The sequence below is a fragment of the Oncorhynchus keta genome, unplaced genomic scaffold, assembly GCF_023373465.1.
Source record: "Oncorhynchus keta strain PuntledgeMale-10-30-2019 unplaced genomic scaffold, Oket_V2 Un_scaffold_9243_pilon_pilon, whole genome shotgun sequence".
Taxonomy (NCBI): Eukaryota; Metazoa; Chordata; class Actinopteri; order Salmoniformes; family Salmonidae; genus Oncorhynchus; species Oncorhynchus keta.
Window position 1 is genome coordinate 42,501 of NW_026291013.1, and position 17,800 is coordinate 60,300.

At 45.6% G+C, this 17,800-nt stretch overlaps 1 protein-coding gene across 1 annotated transcript in view; it reads left to right on the forward strand.

Annotated features, from left to right (window-relative positions):
* Positions 1-17,800, forward strand: part of pde8a (phosphodiesterase 8A) — a gene marked incomplete at its 5' end in the record, with an annotated part of 67,965 nt that overhangs the window by 41,697 nt on the left and 8,468 nt on the right. Inside the window, 5 exons of the mRNA XM_052517655.1 lie at positions 4,802-4,850; positions 4,993-5,125; positions 9,006-9,204; positions 12,906-13,123; positions 13,876-14,008. Of these exons, the coding sequence (XP_052373615.1) occupies positions 4,802-4,850; positions 4,993-5,125; positions 9,006-9,204; positions 12,906-13,123; positions 13,876-14,008 (732 nt within the window). The remainder of the gene's footprint in view (positions 1-4,801; positions 4,851-4,992; positions 5,126-9,005; positions 9,205-12,905; positions 13,124-13,875; positions 14,009-17,800) is intronic.

A 17,800-nucleotide genomic window follows, 5' to 3' on the forward strand; every position in this document is an offset into this window, starting at 1 on the left:
TCGGACCGATGTCCCTTTGGACCGTTGTCCCTTCGGACCGATGTCCCTTTGGACACCGCTGTACGGGCCACACATATGGTGGTCATCATTCTCCAAACCAGATACTAGTTTGATTACACAGACTTAGCTTGGGCTGCAACGTTAGGACGGCTTTTCTCTGAATCGTGAATGAAGTCTGTAACAAGATGGAGGAACAAGGGGTTTAGTTGTAATTCATCTGTCTGGTGAAAGGAAGAAGACGGATGAAAACGCCTAAATCAAATCACTATTTTTGGGGGGTCACATTCACAGATGCTATTGGTCACATGCACAGATGCTATTGGTCACATGCACAGATGCTATTGGTCACATTCACAGATGCTATTGGTCACATTCACAGATGCTATTGGTCACATTCACAGATGCAGATGTTATTGGTTAGTAGATGTCATTGGTCACATACACATGGTTAGCAGATGCTATTGCGAGTGTAGCGAAATGCTTGTGCTTCTAGTTCCGACAGTGCAGTAATATCTAACAATTCCACAACAACTACCTGATACACACAAACCTAAAGGGATGGAATAAGAATATGTACATATAAATATATGGATGAGCGATGGCTGAGCGGCATAGGCAAGGTGCAATAGATGGTATAATGTCTTTAAAGTATATAAAAATCCAAAAACTTCTGGACAGATCTTCATTTAAAGGGTTTAAACACTGTCTTTCAAAGATCATTTGGAAAAGTCACAAACAGCTTGCACAGATGTTCATTGACAAAGGGTTTAAACACTGTGATTCTCCATGGCTTGTTGTAAAGGGTTTAAACAACACCTGCACAGGATTGTACAGGATACAGTTTAAACACTGTTTCACCATGCTTGTGGTACAGGGGTTTAAACACTGTTTCCCATGCTCACATAAATAAACAGGATACAGGATGGCAACGAGGCACCTGCACAGGATGTTTCCCATGCTTGGATACAGGGGTTTAAACACTGTGCACAGGATCTTGTTCAATGAACCATAAACAATGATGGAACATGCACCTGTGGATCGGTTAAGGATACAGATAACAGCTTGCAGACGGTCGGCAAGACAACGGTACAGGAGACAGGATGGACAGCTGATCGCACAGGCAGTGGCAGGACCACGATGTAACAACACCTGCACAGGATCGGTACAGGATCAGGAACAGACACCTGCACAGGGGACAGGATACAGGATGGCAACGACACCTGCACAGGATCGGTACAGGATACAGGATGGAACATTACACCTGCACGGGACAGGTACAGGATGGCAACGACACCTGCACAGGATTGGTACAGGATACAGGATGGCAACGACACCTGCACAGGATTGGTACAGGATACAGGATGGCAACGACACCTGCACAGGATCGGTACATCCAGAACATTACACCAGGATCGGGACAGGTACAGGATGGCAACGACACCTGCACAGGATTGGTACAGGATACAGGATGGCAACGACACCTGCACAGGATCGGTACATCCAGGACATTACACCTGCGGGACAGGTACAGGATGGTAACAACACCTGCACAGGATCGGTACAGGATACAGGATGGCAACGACACCTGCACAGGATCAGGTACAGGATACAGGATGGCAAACACCTTACAGGATACAGGATGGACAGACACCTGCACAGGATGGCAACGACACCTGCACAGGATTGGTACAGGATACAGGATGGCAACAACACCTGCACAGGATCGGTACAGGATACAGGATGGCAACGACACCTGCACAGGATCGATACAGGATACAGGATGGCAACAACACCTGCACAGGATCGATACAGGATACAGGATGGCAACGACACCTGCACAGGATCGGTACAGGACCCTCCCGTCACAGGATGGTGGAACCTGACACCTGCACAGGATCGGCACAAACACCTCCGTCAGGTGGACCATACAGGATGGCAACAACACCTGCACAGGATCGGTACAGGATACAGGATGGCAACGACACCTGCACAGGATCGCCTCTGGGCACAGGATACCAGGATGGCAACGACAATCGGCCTGGGCACAAAGTTGGACCACCAGGAATACACAATACACCCTCCGTCAGTGCTCAGACTGTCTGGCAACAGGCTGGGAGAGAGGCTGGACTGAGGGCTTGGGGCAAACCCCTCCACAAAAGACATCACAGCAACAACATCGCCTCTGGGCACAAACCCCTCCGTCGGTGGACCAGACAGGACTGGCAACAACATCGCCTCTGGGCACAAACCCCTCCGTCGGTGGACCAGACAGGACTGGCAACAACATCGCCTCTGGGCACAAACCCCTCCGTCGGTGGACCAGACAGGACTGGCAACAACATCGCCTCTGGGCACAAACCCCTCCGTCGGTGGACCAGACAGGACTGGCAACAACATCGCCTCTGGGCACAAACCCCTCCGTCGGTGGACCAGACAGGACTGGGCAAAACCCCTCCGTCGGTGGACCAGACAGGACTGGGTTTTGTCTGGGCACCAGGGGTGATGGACTGGCGGAGTCGTGGTTTTGCGTCGGATTTGCGTTTATCGCCGAAGGAATGAGTGTTACACCGAGGCCTGAAGAGCCCGGATCTCAATCCCATTGAGCACGTCTGGGACCTGTTGTATCGGAGGGTGAGGGCTAGGGCCTTTCCCCCAGAAATGTCTGGGACCTGTTGGATCGGAGGGTGAGGGCTAGGGCCTTTCCCCCCAGAAATGTCTGGGACCTGTTGGATCGGAGGGTGAGGGCTAGGGCCTTTCCCTCCAGAAATGTCTGGGACCTGTTGGATCGGAGGGTGAGGGCTTGGACCTTTCCCCCAGAAATGTCTGGGACCTGTTGGATCGGAGGGTGAGGGCTAGGGCCTTCCCCCCCCAGAAATGTCTGGGAACTTGAAGGTGCCTTGGTGGAAGAGTGGGGTAACATCACACAGCAAGAACTGGCAAATCTGGCGCAGTCCATGAGGAGGAGATGCATAATGCAGCTGGTGGCCACACCAGATACTGACTGTTACTTTTGATTTTGACCCCCACCCCCCCTCCCTTTGTTCAGGGACACATTATTCCATTTCTGTTAGTCACATGTCTGTGTCTCAGTTGTTGAATCTTGTTATGTTCATACTAATATTTACACATGTTAAGTTTGCTGAAAATAAACGCAGTTGATAGTGAGAGGACATTTCTTTTTTGCTGAGTTTATGATATGAGTAGTGTGAGATATGTAAACATTATTAAAGTGGCCATTGATATGAGTGTCTATGTAGGTAGCAGTCTCTCTGAGTTAGTGATAGCTATTTAGCAGTCTGATGGCCTTGAGATAGAAGCTGTTTTCTTTCTCTTGGTCCCAGCTTTGATGCACCTATACTGACCTCGCCTTCTGGATGGTAGCGGGGTGAACAGGCAGTAGCTCGGGTGATTGTTGTCCTTGATCTTTTTGGCCTTCCTGTGACATCGGGTGGTGTAGGTGTCTTGGAGGGCAGGTAGTTATCCCCCGGTGATGCGTTGTGCAGACCACACCACCCTCTGGAGAGCCTTGCGGTTCAGGGTGGTGCAGTTGCCGCACCCAGCCTGACAGGATGCTCTCGATTGTGCATCTGTAAAAGTACGTCAGGGTTTTAGGTGACAGGCCACATTTCTTCAGTCTCCTGAGGTTGAAGAGGCTCTGTTGCGCCTTCACCACACTGTCAGTGTGGGTGGAACATTTCAGTTTGTCTGTGATCTGTACGCCGAGGAACTTAAAACTTTCCACCTTCTCCACTACTGTCCCTTCGATGTAGATAGGTGGGTGCTCCCTCTGCTGTTTCCTGAAGTCCATGATCATCTCCTTTGTTTTGTTGACGTTGAGTGAGAGGTTGTTTTCCTGACACCACACTCCGAATGCCCTCACCTCCTCCCTGTAGGCCGTCTCGTCTTTGTTGGTAATCAAGCCCACCACTGTTGTGTCGTCTGCAAATGTGATGATTGAGTTGGAGGCGTGCATGGCCACGCAGTCGGGTGCACAGGGAGTACAGGAGGGGGAAGAGCACGCACCCTTGTGGGGCCCCAGTTTTGATGGTCAGCGAAGTGGAGATGTTGTTTCCTACCTTCACCACCTGGGGGCGGCCCATCAGAAAGTCCAGGACCCAATTGCACAGGGCGGGGTTGAGACCCAGGGCCTCCAGCTTGATGATGAGCTTGGAGGGTACTATGGTGTTGGATGTTGAGCTGTAGTCTATTAAAGTGGTACATGGTTATGGATTGGGCTAGTAGTTTCTTGACATTCATTTCATTTGACAGTGTCTGAAACTATGGATATGGATATGGATATAATTATTATTCTCTCTCTTTGTTTCTCTCTCTCTCTCTCTCTCTCTCTCTCTCTCTCTCTCTCTCTCTCTCTCTCTCTCTCTCATCTCTCTCTCTCTCTCTCTCTCATTCTCTCTCTCTCTCTCTCTCTCTCTCTCTCTCTCTCTCTCTCTCTCTCTCTCTCTCTCTCTCTCTCTCTCTCTCTCTCTCTCTCTCTCTCTCTCTCTCTCTCTCTCTCTCTCTCTCTCTCTCTCTCTCTCTCTCTCTCTCTCTCTCTCATTCTCTCTCTCTCTCTCTCTCTCTCTCTCTCTCTTCTCTCTCTCTCTCTCTCTCTCTCTCTCTCTCTCTCTCTCTCTCTCTCTCCTCTCTCTCTCTCTCTCCCTCTCTTTCTCTCTCAGAGCCCCACCTCCCAAGTCTCCATCTCTTTCTCTGAATGACATCCTCCTCTCTCCAGACTCTCTCTCTCTCTCTCTCTCTTCAACCTCTCTCTCTCTCTCTCTCTCTCTCTCTAATTCTTTCACAGGATGGCTTGCTGAGATTATCAGGAAACGAATACATCTTTGCTGCGAAACGTACGTACAGTATTGCTCTCCTGGCATAGTGATGAAGATGATGATTACGATAATGATGTTGATCACGGAAGCGCCGTTTGATTTGCCTCTCTCTCCCCCAACATCTTCCCCTCTCCTCACCCCCGCACCGTCCCCCTCTCAGAGCCCCACCTCCCAAGTCACCTAGCCATGCCCCTTTCGTTGAATGACATCCCTCCTCACGTTGCCCAGACAATGGAGAATGAAGACTCCTGGGACTTTGACATCTTCAACCTGGAGACGGCCTGTCTGAAACGGTGAGGGGAGGTTATAACACTGTAATAACACTCTAATGTTGTAATAACATTCAACCTGGAGACGGCCTGTCTGAAACGGTGAGGGGAGGTTATAACACTGTAATAACATATTCAACCTGGAGACGGCCTGTCTGAAACGGTGAGGTTATAACACTGTAATAACATATTCAACCTGGAGACGGCCTGTCTGAAACGGTGAGGGGAGGTTATAACACTGTAATAACATATTCAACCTGGAGACGGCCTGTCTGAAACGGTGAGGGGAGGTTATAACACTGTAATAACATATTCAACCTGGAGACGGCCTGTCTGAAACGGTGAGGGGAGGTTATAACACTGTAATAACACTCTAATGTTGTAATAACATATTCAACTTGGAAACGGCCTGTCTGAAACGGTGAGGGGAGGTTATAACACTGTAATAACATATTCAACCTGGAGACGGCCTGTCTGAAACGGTGAGGTTATAACACTGTAATAACATATTCAACCTGGAGACGGCCTGTCTGAAACGGTGAGGGGAGGTTATAACACTGTAATAACATATTCAACCTGGAGACGGCCTGTCTGAAACGGTGAGGGGAGGTTATAACACTGTAATAACATATTCAACCTGGAGACGGCCTGTCTGAAACGGTGAGGTTATAACACTGTAATAACATATTCAACCTGGAGACGGCCTGTCTGAAATGGCGAGGGGAGGTTATAACACTGTAATAACACTGTTATAATGATGTAGTAACACTTTTATAAATATTCACTTCAGCCAGCTTTATCAAAATAACTGAGGAAAACGGTGTCCCAGGAGGTGGAATCAAAAGCAATGAGTCCGATCATAAAGACTTCCTCCTTCATCTCTACTGTGGTTTGGTTTAGAGAGGTCCAGAAGCCACAGAAATACAGAGACAATTCTACAAACTCCCATCTGTTTCAGTACTGTACACCGGCTGTGAAGCTAATGGGTGCGTCCTAAATGGGACCATATTCCCTATATAGTGCACTACTTTCAACCAGAGGCATATGGGTGATTCCTCACGAAACCAGGACATTAAAAAAAAGACCATGATTTCACTCCATTCTATCCATTTAGTTCCTATGTATCTATGTGCCTAAAAGCATATTTGAGAAATAAGTAATTGAAGTTTGGAATATTTGTGACATTTTTTAGCTTTACCCAGGCCTCCTTTAAGACTCCATTATGTTTCATCTATAGATGCTACAAAGAAAACGATCGGTGTCACGTGAAACTGTACCGCTTGCTCTGTAATTTGATTAGTATTTTCATTTCAATAACAATCTTTTTATTACCTGAATTTATGAATATTGAAAAATATAAACATGAATATGTTTTTAATTTTGCCAAATGTTTCAATATATTGTTGAATATAATAATACTATACGGGCATATCAAAGTTACAAAGTGGAGTCTCTGCTAGTTTTAAAGTTACGGCCCATTTTATACATAGAAATTGGCATAGTCGGCAATGTAACCAATCACAGCCCTCCTTTTACTTGTAATCATTGCACATCCTGCAAATCACCAGCAGAGGGCGACCATTTTGAATCCATTTTCACATTCACTCTTTATTTTTTTATTTTACCTTTATTTAACCAGGCAAGTCAGTTAAGAACAAATTCTTATTTTGAATGACGGCCTGGGAACAGTGGGTTATCTGCCTGTTCAGGGGCAGAACGACAGATGTTGGTAATGCTTACAAATCATCTCTGAAAGTAGCAGAGATCCCACTCTAGAACTGTGATATATATGCCTGTTGAGGATATTATGTTCTTGGTCAACAATATATTGAAGCATTTGTCAAATTCAAAAATGTTATATTTTCAATATTCATGTTTATATTTTTTAGTATTCATAAGCGGGTAAAGCTTTACATGACACCAATTTTATTTTGTAGCAACTACAGATGAAACATAATGCAGTTTTAAAGCAAAATTTCACAAATAATAAAACATGAATAAATTATTTCTCAATTATGCTTTAAAAAGATTCTCTTGTAACCTCAAATGCAAGGGGCTGAAGCTCATTGGTTGGAACTCGAATTGCTAGGGGGCTGGCCCACGTGGGGGGGAAATGTAGAGAAAATGGAGCAGTACAGCTTGTAGGGGCTGTCTTGTTAGACTTCTTTACAGCTTTGGACATTATTGATCTACTGCTGGAAAAACGTATGTGTTCTGGCTTTACAGCCCCGGCTATAATGTGGATAAAGAGTTACTTGTCTAACAGAACACAGAGGGTGTTCTTTAATGGAAGCCTCTCCAACGTAATCCAGGTAGAAGCAGGAATTCCCCAGGGTAGCAGTTTAGGTCCGTTGATTTTTTTCAATCTTTACTAACGACATGCCACTGGCTTTGAGTAAAGCCAGTGTGTCTATGTATGCGGATAACTCAACACTATATACGTCAGCTACCACAGCGACTGAAATGACTGCAACACTTAACAAAGAGCTGCAGTTAGTTTCGGAGTGGGTAGCAAGGAATAAGTTAGTCCTAAATATTTCCAAAACTAAAAGCATTGTATTTGGGACAAATCATTCACTAAACTCTAAACCTCAACTACATCTCGTAATGAATAATGTGGAAATTGAGCAAGTTGAGGTGACTAAACTTCGTGGAGTAACCCTAGATTGTAAACTGTCATGGTCAAAACATATTGATACAACAGTAGCTAAGATGGGGAGAAGTCTGTCCATAATAAAGCAATGCTCTGCCTTCTTAACAACACGGCAGGCCCTTAGAGGTACACAGAGAGCTAACATTAATAATATGCATGTCAATCTCTCATGACTCAAAGTGGAAGAGAGATTGACTTCCTCGTTACTTGTTTTTGTAAGAGGTGTTGACAAGCTGAAGGTACCGAGCTGTCTGTTTAAAATACTAGCACACAGCTCGGACACCCATACATACCCCACAAGACATGCCACCAGAGGTCTCTTCACAGTCCCCAAGTCCAGAACAGACTATGGGCATGTACAGGTAGAGATATTGGAAGTGCAAAAGAGCAGAAAAAGTAAATTAAAAACAGTATGAAAACAGTATGGGAATGAGGTAGGTGAAAAGGGGCACACAGTACTACATAGAGCCATGACCACATGGAACTCTATTCCACATCAGGTAACTGATGCAGCAGTAGAATCAGATTTAAATAGCAGGTAAAAATACACCTTATGGAACAGCGGGGACTGGGAAGAGACACACACACTGGGGCACAGACACATGCAGACAAACACACATTATAACATACACACTATACACACACGTACACATGGATTTGTCTCTGTAGATATGTGGTAGTGGACTATGGGCACACACACACAGTATGTTGTGAATTCTGTAATTGTATTGTAATGTTTTTAAAATGGTATAACTGCCTTAATTCTGCTGGACCCATAATAAATACAAATATAGCTAAAAGAAGCAGTCGTTTTCATCTATGGATTTTGTGGCTAATTGAGGTAAGACTAATTCTGCTCATAGATTATGCATGTATGAACTACACATTGACACATCCAGCCCAAAGCGGCAGGTTTAAAAATGAGTCTTTCTTAGTTGCCAAATTACCTGAACATGTCTTTAAGATCCAAATATCAAATATATGTCAACAATCCTTCCTTCAAAGGACCATTCTACATTACGTGAAAATCCCCCAAATCATTTTTTTTTTGGGGGGATCACCCATATGGGCTCTGGTGAAAAATAGTGCCCTATAAATGACCTGTTGAGTGTCAGAGGGATTGGATTGGGAAGCTGGGTTATGGCAGAAGAGATGAGGTTACACAGTGTACTGTACTTAACTCTGTGGTATTGAACACCTCCATTCTGTTCATCCTAACCTTCATGCTGTCTGGTAATTGTCTCCTCCCAGGCCTCTGACCTATCTGGGCCTGAAGATCTTCTCTCGGTTCGGGGTGTGTGAGTTCCTGAGCTGTCCCGAGGCCACTCTCCGCTCCTGGCTGCAGGGGATCGAGGCTAACTACCACTCCACCAACTCCTACCACAACTCCTCGCATGCTGCCGATGTCATGCACGCTACCGCATACTTCCTCTGCAAGGAGAGGGTCAAGGTAAGATGGCCGTCCAAGATGGCCGCCACTGGGTCAGACAGTTTTGTCTCGTTTGTTTTGTCTTGTTTTGACTTGTTTGTTTTGTCTTGTTTTGACTTGTTTGTTTTGTCTTATTTTGTCTTGTTTGTTTTGTCTTGTTTGTCTTGTTTGTTTTGTCTTGTTTGTTTTGTCTTGTTTGTTTTGTCTTATTTGTTTTTTTTGTCTTGTTTGTCTTGTTTGTTTTGTCTTATTTATTTGTTTTCTTGTTTGTTTTGTCTTATTTATTTGTTTTCTTGTTTGTTTTGTCTTGTTTGTTTTGTCTCGTTCTGACTTGTTTGTTTTTGTCTTGTTTGTTTTTGTCTTGGTTGTTTTGTCTTATTTATTTGTTTTTGTCTTGGTTGTTTTGTCTTATTTATTTGTTTTTGTCTTGGTTGTTTTGTCTTATTTGTTTGTTTTTGTCTTGGTTGTTTTGTCTTATTTATTTGTTTTTGTCTTGGTTGTTTTGTCTTATTTATTTGTTTTTGTCTTGGTTGTTTTGTCTTATTTATTTGTTTTTGTCTTGGTTGTTTTGTCTTATTTATTTGTTTTTGTCTTGGTTGTTTTGTCTTATTTATTTGTTTTTTTGTCTTGTTTGTTTTGTCTTATTTATTTGTTTGTCTTGTTTGTTTTGACTTGTTTGTTTTTGTCTACTTTGGTTTGTTTGTATGTTTGTTTGCCCCTCATTTATACAGGTAAATCTGTATGACCTGTTCAGAGACAGCAGAAGTAAAACACCTTTATAACAAACATTGAAATGAAATAAGCACACAGCAATGAGTCAATCCTGGGCTGACATTCCTCAATCACAAGCATAGCTTAATCCAAGTTGTAATTAGAGTTGCACGATGCCGGTAGCTTCCCCAAAGGTTTTTCAAACATTCCAGTTAGAAGATTCCTGGAATCAACCAGGAAAAAACTGGTTGAATAAATGGTTATTCCACCTCATTTCAACAACAAAAATGTAACGTGATGATATTGATGTTGATATGATATTTTAATTTTTTTATTTTACCTTTATTTAACTAGGCAAGTCAGTTAAGAACAAATTCTTATTTTCAATGACGGTCTAGGAACAGTGGGTTAACTGCCTGTCCAGGGGCAGAACGACAGATTTGTACCTTGTCAGCTCGGGGATTCGAACTTGCAACCTTTCGGTTACTAGTCCAACGCTCTAACCACTAGGCTACCCTGCCGCCCCTATTGAAAGCCCCTAAGACAACATGACACAACACAAATACATGTTTAAGAAAGCCCCTAAGACAACATGACATAACACAAATACATGTTTAAGAAAGCCCCTAAGACAACATGACATAACACAAATACATGTTTAAGAAAGCCCCTAAGACAACATGACATAACACAAATACATGTTTAAGAAAGCCCCTAAGACAACATGACACAACACAAATACATGTTTAAGAAAGCCCCTAAAACAACATGACATAACACAAATACATGTTTAAGAAAGCCCCTAAGACAACATGACATAACACAAATACATGTTTAAGAAAGCCCCTAAGACAACATGACACAACACAAATACATGATTAAGAAAGCCCCTAAGACAACATGACACAACACAAATACATGTTTAAGAAAGCCCCTAAGACAACATGACACAACACAAATACATGATTAAGAAAGCCCCTAAGACAACATGACACAACACAAATACATGATTAAGAAAGCCCCTAAGACAACATGACACAACACAAATACATGTTTAAGAAAGCCCCTAAGACAACATGACACAACACAAATACATGATTAAGAAAGCCCCTAAGACAACATGACACAACACAAATACATGATTAAGAAAGCCCCTAAAACAACATGACACAACACAAATAGTAAGACCACGTCACTAGCAACACCAAGGTCGTGGGTTCAGTTAGTAAGATCACGTCACTAGCAACACCAAGGTCGTGGGTTCAGTTAGTAAGATCACGTCACTAGCAACACCAAGGTCGTGGGTTCAGTGAGTAAGATCACGTCACTAGCAACACCAAGGTCGTGGGTTCAGTTAGTAAGATCACACCACTAGCAACACCAAGGTCGTGGGTTCAGTTAGTAAGATCACGTCACTAGCAACACCAAGGTCGTGGGTTCAGTTAGTAAGACCACGTCACTAGCAACACCAAGGTCGTGGGTTCAGTTAGTAAGATCACGTCACTAGCAACACCAAGGTCGTGGGTTCAGTTAGTAAGATCACGTCACTAGCAACACCAAGGTCGTGGGTTCAGTTAGTAAGATCACACCACTAGCAACACCAAGGTAGTAAGGTCACTAGTTCAGTTAGTAAGATCACGTCACTAGCAACACCAAGGTCGTGGGTTCAGTTAGTAAGATCACGTCACTAGCAACACCAAGGTCGTGGGTTCAGTTAGTAAGACCACGTCACTAGCAACACCAAGGTTGTGGGTTCAGTTAGTAAGATCACGTCACTAGCAACACCAAGGTCGTGGGTTCAGTGAGTAAGACCACGTCACTAGCAACACCAAGGTCGTGGGTTCAGTTAGTAAGACCACGTCACTAGCAACACCAAGGTCGTGGGTTCAGTTAGTAAGATCACGTCACTAGCAACACCACTAGCAACACCAAGGTCGTGTTCAGTTAGTAAGATCGTCACTGGTCGTGGGTTCAGTTAGTAAGATCACGTCACTAGCACACAACGTGGGTTCAGTTAGTAAGATCACGTCACTAGCAACACCAAGGTCGTGGGTTCAGTTAGTAAGATCACGTCACTAGCAACACCAAGGTCGTGGGTTCAGTTAGTAAGATCACGTCACTAGCAACACCAAGGTCGTGGGTTCAGTTAGTAAGATCACGTCACTAGCAACACCAAGGTCGTGGGTTCAGTTAGTAAGATCACGTCACTAGCAACACCAAGGTCGTGGGTTCAGTTAGTAAGATCACGTCACTAGCAACACCAAGGTCGTGGGTTCAGTTAGTAAGACCACGTCACTAGCAACACCAAGGTCGTGGGTTCAGTTAGTAAGATCACGTCACTAGCAACACCAAGGTTGTGGGTTCAGTTAGTAAGATCACGTCACTAGCAACACCAAGGTCGTGGGTTCAGTTAGTAAGATCACGTCACTAGCAACACCAAGGTCGTGGGTTCAGTTAGTAAGATCACGTCACTAGCAACACCAAGGTCGTGGGTTCAGTTAGTAAGATCACACCACTAGCAACACCAAGGTCGTGGGTTCAGTTAGTAAGATCACGTCACTAGCAACACCAAGGTCGTGGGTTCAGTTAGTAAGATCACGTCACTAGCAACACCAAGGTCGTGGGTTCAGTTAGTAAGATCACGTCACTAGCAACACCAAGGTCGTGGGTTCAGTTAGTAAGATCACGTCACTAGCAACACCAAGGTCGTGGGTTCAGTTAGTAAGATCACGTCACTAGCAACACCAAGGTCGTGGGTTCAGTGAGTAAGATCACGTCACTAGCAACACCAAGGTCGTGGGTTCAGTTCCTGCAGGGTTCACATTCTAAAAATGACAATGGTAAGGGTAATTTGGTGGTATAAATAGTATGAACATAATCGATAGGGCAGCAGGTAGCCTAGCCGTTAGATCATTGGGCCTGTAACCAAACGGTCGCTAGCTGGAATCCCGTCGCTAACTGCTCCATTAATGTTAAATAGGAAGAAAACACTCCTCTTCTTTCCCGAACAGCAAAGTCTGGAGCAGATTGATGAGGTGGCGGCTCTGATAGCAGCCACGGTACACGACGTGGATCACCCGGGACGCACCAACAGCTTCCTGTGTAACGCAGGAAGTGAGCTGGCCATCTTGTACAACGACACGGCCGTGCTAGAGAGCCACCACGCTGCCCTTGCCTTCCAGATCACCACACGGGACGACAAGTGTAACATCTTCAAGAACATGGAGAGGTACGGCTGTCTGTGGGTTTTCTGGGAGGCTGTTTGGTCTGTCTGTCTGTCTGTCCGTGTGTGTGAGAGAGACAGTGAGGCAGGGCAGTCATGTGATTTGAGTCCCAGAGCAGTGTGTCTCATGCAATGCTCTCCCTCGGATGGGGGAAGGTACACAATCACTCCATTCATTCCTCTCCTCTGTCACTACAGTCAGGAGGCTAGAACTGTCCAGAGGGGCTTTCAGCACATTTATTTACCAATGCTTTTTGTGTGAACGTGTCTCTCTCTGTGTTCTTCCCCCCCCCCCCACTTTCCTCTCTCTCCTCCACTGCTTCTTTCTGTCTCTCTCTCTCTCTCTCTCTCTCTCTCTCTCTCTCTCTCTCTCTCTCTCTCTCTCTCTCTCTCTCTCTCTCTCTCTCTCTCTCTCTCTGTTCTCTCTCTCTGTTCTTCTCTCTCTTTCTCCTCCCCCCTCTCTCTCTCTCCTCTCCTCCCTCTCGCTGTCTCTCTCTCTCTGTTCTTCCCTCTTTCTCCCCCCCTCTCCTCCCTCTCGCTGTCTCTTCTCTCTTTCTCTCAATTCAATTCAATTCAAGAGCTTTATTAGCATGGGAAACATGTGTTAACATTGCCAAAGCAAGTGAGGTAGACAACATACAAAGTGAATATATAAAGTGAAAAACAACAAAAATTAACAGTAAACATTACACTCCTCCCCCCTCTCTCTCTCTCTCTCTCCTCCCCTCCCTTCTCGCTGTCTCTCTCTCTCTCTGTAGGAATGAGTACCGTACCCTGCGTCAGGCCATCATAGACATGGTGCTCGCCACAGAGATGACAAAACACTTTGAGCACGTCAACAAGTTCGTCAACAGCATCAACAAGCCGCTGGCCGCGCTGGAGGAGAACGGGGTGAGATGAAGGACAGAACAAGAAAAGAGAAAAGAGGGGATGAAAAAGAACACTAAAGTCCAGGTTAGATAGGCTCTGTGGTTAAACATGAAGGCAGCAGGAACCTGTTCAAGGCTTAGATCAGAGTATTGCAGCCAATACAGTATGTGTAGCTGTGTCCAGTCATGGAACAATCTAGAAAATACAATCAGTCTGTTTTTAGATATCATTCTGCATCACGCTTAACTCTAAAAACCGCCGACAGTTAGCTAACAGCATGCAGAAGAGTTGAAGGGAGTCATTGTCTAGCCTGTGTGGCCTAACGTAGCCTTATAACGTAGCCTAGCCTAGCCTTCCAGTGGAGCCTTCCGGCTAAAAGTTAGCCAACTGTGATGCAGGTTGAAGGGAGTTAGTGTAGCCTGCTGTCCTAGCTTCCTAATGTAGCCTTCCATGCACTTTAGCCTGCTAGCATAGCATAGCCTAGCCTCCTAGTGTAGCCTGCTTGCATATCATAGGCTAGCGTAGCCTCCTGGCCTAGCTTCCTAATGTAGCCGTCCATGCACTTTAGCCTGCTAGCATAACATAACCGAGCCTCCTAGTGTAGCCTGCTAGCATATTATAGGCTAGCCTCCTAGTGTAGCCTGCTAGCATATCATAGGCTAGTGTAGCCTCCTGGCCTAGCCTCGTAGTTTCGCCTGCTAGCGTAGCCTAGCCTAGAGTAGCCACCTGGCCACAGACAGATTAGCATGGAGAGAGAATCTTACGGTCTGGTTCCATCTTTCTCACGATGGTGGCACAGCACAGCCATTCTACTCTCTCACACAGGCCCTTTTAAGGAATATCATAGGAGGTCATTCTGCAATCTAACTAGTTAGCAATCAAACTATAACTCTGACTAACACAGTTAGCAATCAAACTACAGTACCAATCAAAAGTGTGGACACACCTACTCATTCAAGGGTTTTTCTTTATTTTTACTGTTTTCTACATTGTAGAATAATAGTGAAGACATACCGGTAAACTATGAAATAACGCATATGGAATCATGTAATAACCAAAAAAGGGATTAACATATCAAAATATATTATGTAGCCACCCTTTGCCTTGATGACATCTTTGCACAGTCTTAGCATGATTTCACAGTGCCATCCATTTTGTCACCAAAGCCCCATATACTACCCACCACTGCAACCTGTATGCTCTCGTTGACTGGCCCTCACTACACATTCGTCGCCAAACCCACTGGCTCCAGGTCATCTATAAGTCTTTACTAGGCAAAGCCCCACCTTATCTCAGTTCACTGATCACCATAGCAACACCCACCTGTAGCACGCGCTCCAGCAGGTATATTTCACTGGTCACCATAGCAACACCCACCTGTAGCACGCGCTCCAGCAGGTATATTTCACTGGTCACCATAGCAACACCCACCTGTAGCACGCGCTCCAGCAGGTATATTTCACTGGTCACCATAGCAACACCCACCTGTAGCACGCGCTCCAGCAGGTATATTGCACTGGTCATCCCCAAAGCCAACACTTCCTTTGGCTGCCTTTCCTTCCAGTTCTCTGCTGCCAATAACTGGAACAAATTGCAAAAATCACTGAAGCTGGAGTCTTATATCTCCCTCTCTAACTTTAAGCATCAGCTGTCAGAGCAGCTTACCGATCACTGTACCTGTACATAGCTCATCTGTAAATAGCACACCCGTCTACCTCATCCCTATATTATTACTTAGCCTCTTGCTCTTTTGCACCCTACTTGCACATCATCATCTGCACATCCATCACTCCAGTGTTAATGCTAAATTGTAATTATTTACCCTCTATGGCCTATTTATTGCCTACCTCCCTACTCTTCTACATTTGTACACACTGTACATAGATTTTTCTAATGTGTTATTGACTATACGTTTGTTTTTGTTGCACTGCTTTGCTTTATCTTGACCAGGTCGCAGTTGTAAATGAGAACTTGTTCTCAACTCGCCTACCTGGTTAGATAAAGGTGAAAATAAAACAAATATTAAAAAATATTCTCTCAAGCAGCTTCACCTGGAATGCTTTACCAATAGTCTTGAAGGAGTTCCCACATATGCTGGGCATTTGTTGGCTGCTTTTCCTAAAGTCTGCGGTCCAACTCGTCCGAAACCATCTCAATTGGGTTGAGGTTGGGTGATTGTGGAGGCCAGGTCATCTGATGCAGCACTCCATCACTCTCCTTCTTGGTCAAAGTGGGTCATTGTCCTGTTGAAAAACAAATGATAGTCCCACTAAGCGCAAACCAGATGGGATGGCGTATCCCTGCAGAATGCTGTGGTAGCCATGCTGGTTAAGTGTGCCTTGAATTCTAAATTAATTACAGACAGTGTCACCAGCAAAGAACCATCACACCACCACCTCCTCCGTGCTTCACAGTGGGAACCACACAGTGGGAACCATCACACCACCTCCTCCTCCATGCTTCACAGTGGGAACCACACAGTGGGAACCATCACACCTCCTCCTCCATGCTTCACAGTGGGAAACACACAGTGGGAACCATCACACCTCCTCCTCCATGCTTCACAGTGGGAACCACACACCTCCTCCTCCTCCGTGCTTCACAGTGGGAACCATCACACCACCTCCTCCTCCATGCTTCACAGTGGGAACCACACAGTGGGAACCATCACACCTCCTCCTCCTCCTTCGTGCTTCACAGTGGGAACCATCACACCTCCTCCTCCTCCGTGCTTCACAGTGGGAACCATCACTCCTCCTCCATGCTTCACAGTGGGAACCACACATGCGGAGGGAGATCTTCAGTTCACCTACTCTGTGTCTCACAAATACACAACGGTTGGAAACAAAAATATCAAATCAGTCTCCTCTGAACAGTTGATTTTGAGATGTGTCTGTTACTTGAACTATGTGAAGAATTTATTTGGGCTGCAATCTGAGGTGCAGTTAACTAACTAAAAACTTATCCTCTGTAGCAGAGGAAACTCTTCCTTTCCTGTTGCGGTCCTCACGAGAGCCAGTTTCATCATAACGCTTGATGGTTTTTGCGACTGCACTTGAAGAAACGTTCAAAGTTCTTGACATTTTCCCGGATTGACTGACCTTCATGTCCTAAAGTAATGATGGACTGTTGTTTCTCTTTGCTTATTTGAGATGTTCTTGCCATAAATGGACTTAAGGCTATCTTCTGTATACCACCCCTACCGTCCAGGGCGGTCATGGTCCAGGGTGGTCAGGGTCCAGGGCGGTCAGGGTCCAGGGCGGTCAGGGTCCAGGGCGGTCAGGGTCCAGGGCGGTCAGGGTCCAGGGCGGTCAGGGTCCAGGGTGGTCAGGGTCCAGGGCGGTCAGGGTCCAGGGCGGTCAGGGTCCAGGGTGGTCAGGGTCCAGGGCGGTCAGGGTCCAGGGCGGTCAGGGTCCAGGGTGGTCAGGGTCCAGGGTGGTCAGGGTCCAGAGCGGTCAGGGTCCAGGGCGGTCAGGGTCCAGGCGGTCAGGGTCCAGGGTGGTCAGGGTCCAGGGTGGTCAGGGTCCAGGGCGGTCAGGGTCCAGGGTGGTCAGGGTCCAGAGCGGTCAGGGTCCAGGGCGGTCAGGGTCCAGGGTGGTCAGGGTCCAGGGCGGTCATGGTCCAGAGCAGTCAGGGTCCAGGCCGGTCATGGTCCAGGGCGGTCATGGTGACTTCCTCATGAAGCTGGTTGAGAGAATGCCAAGAGTGTGCAAAGCTGTCATCAAGGCAAAGGGGGCTACTTTGAAATATAAAATATATTTTGATTTGTTTAACGCTTTTTGGTTACTACATGATTCAAACTAAAACGCTGTC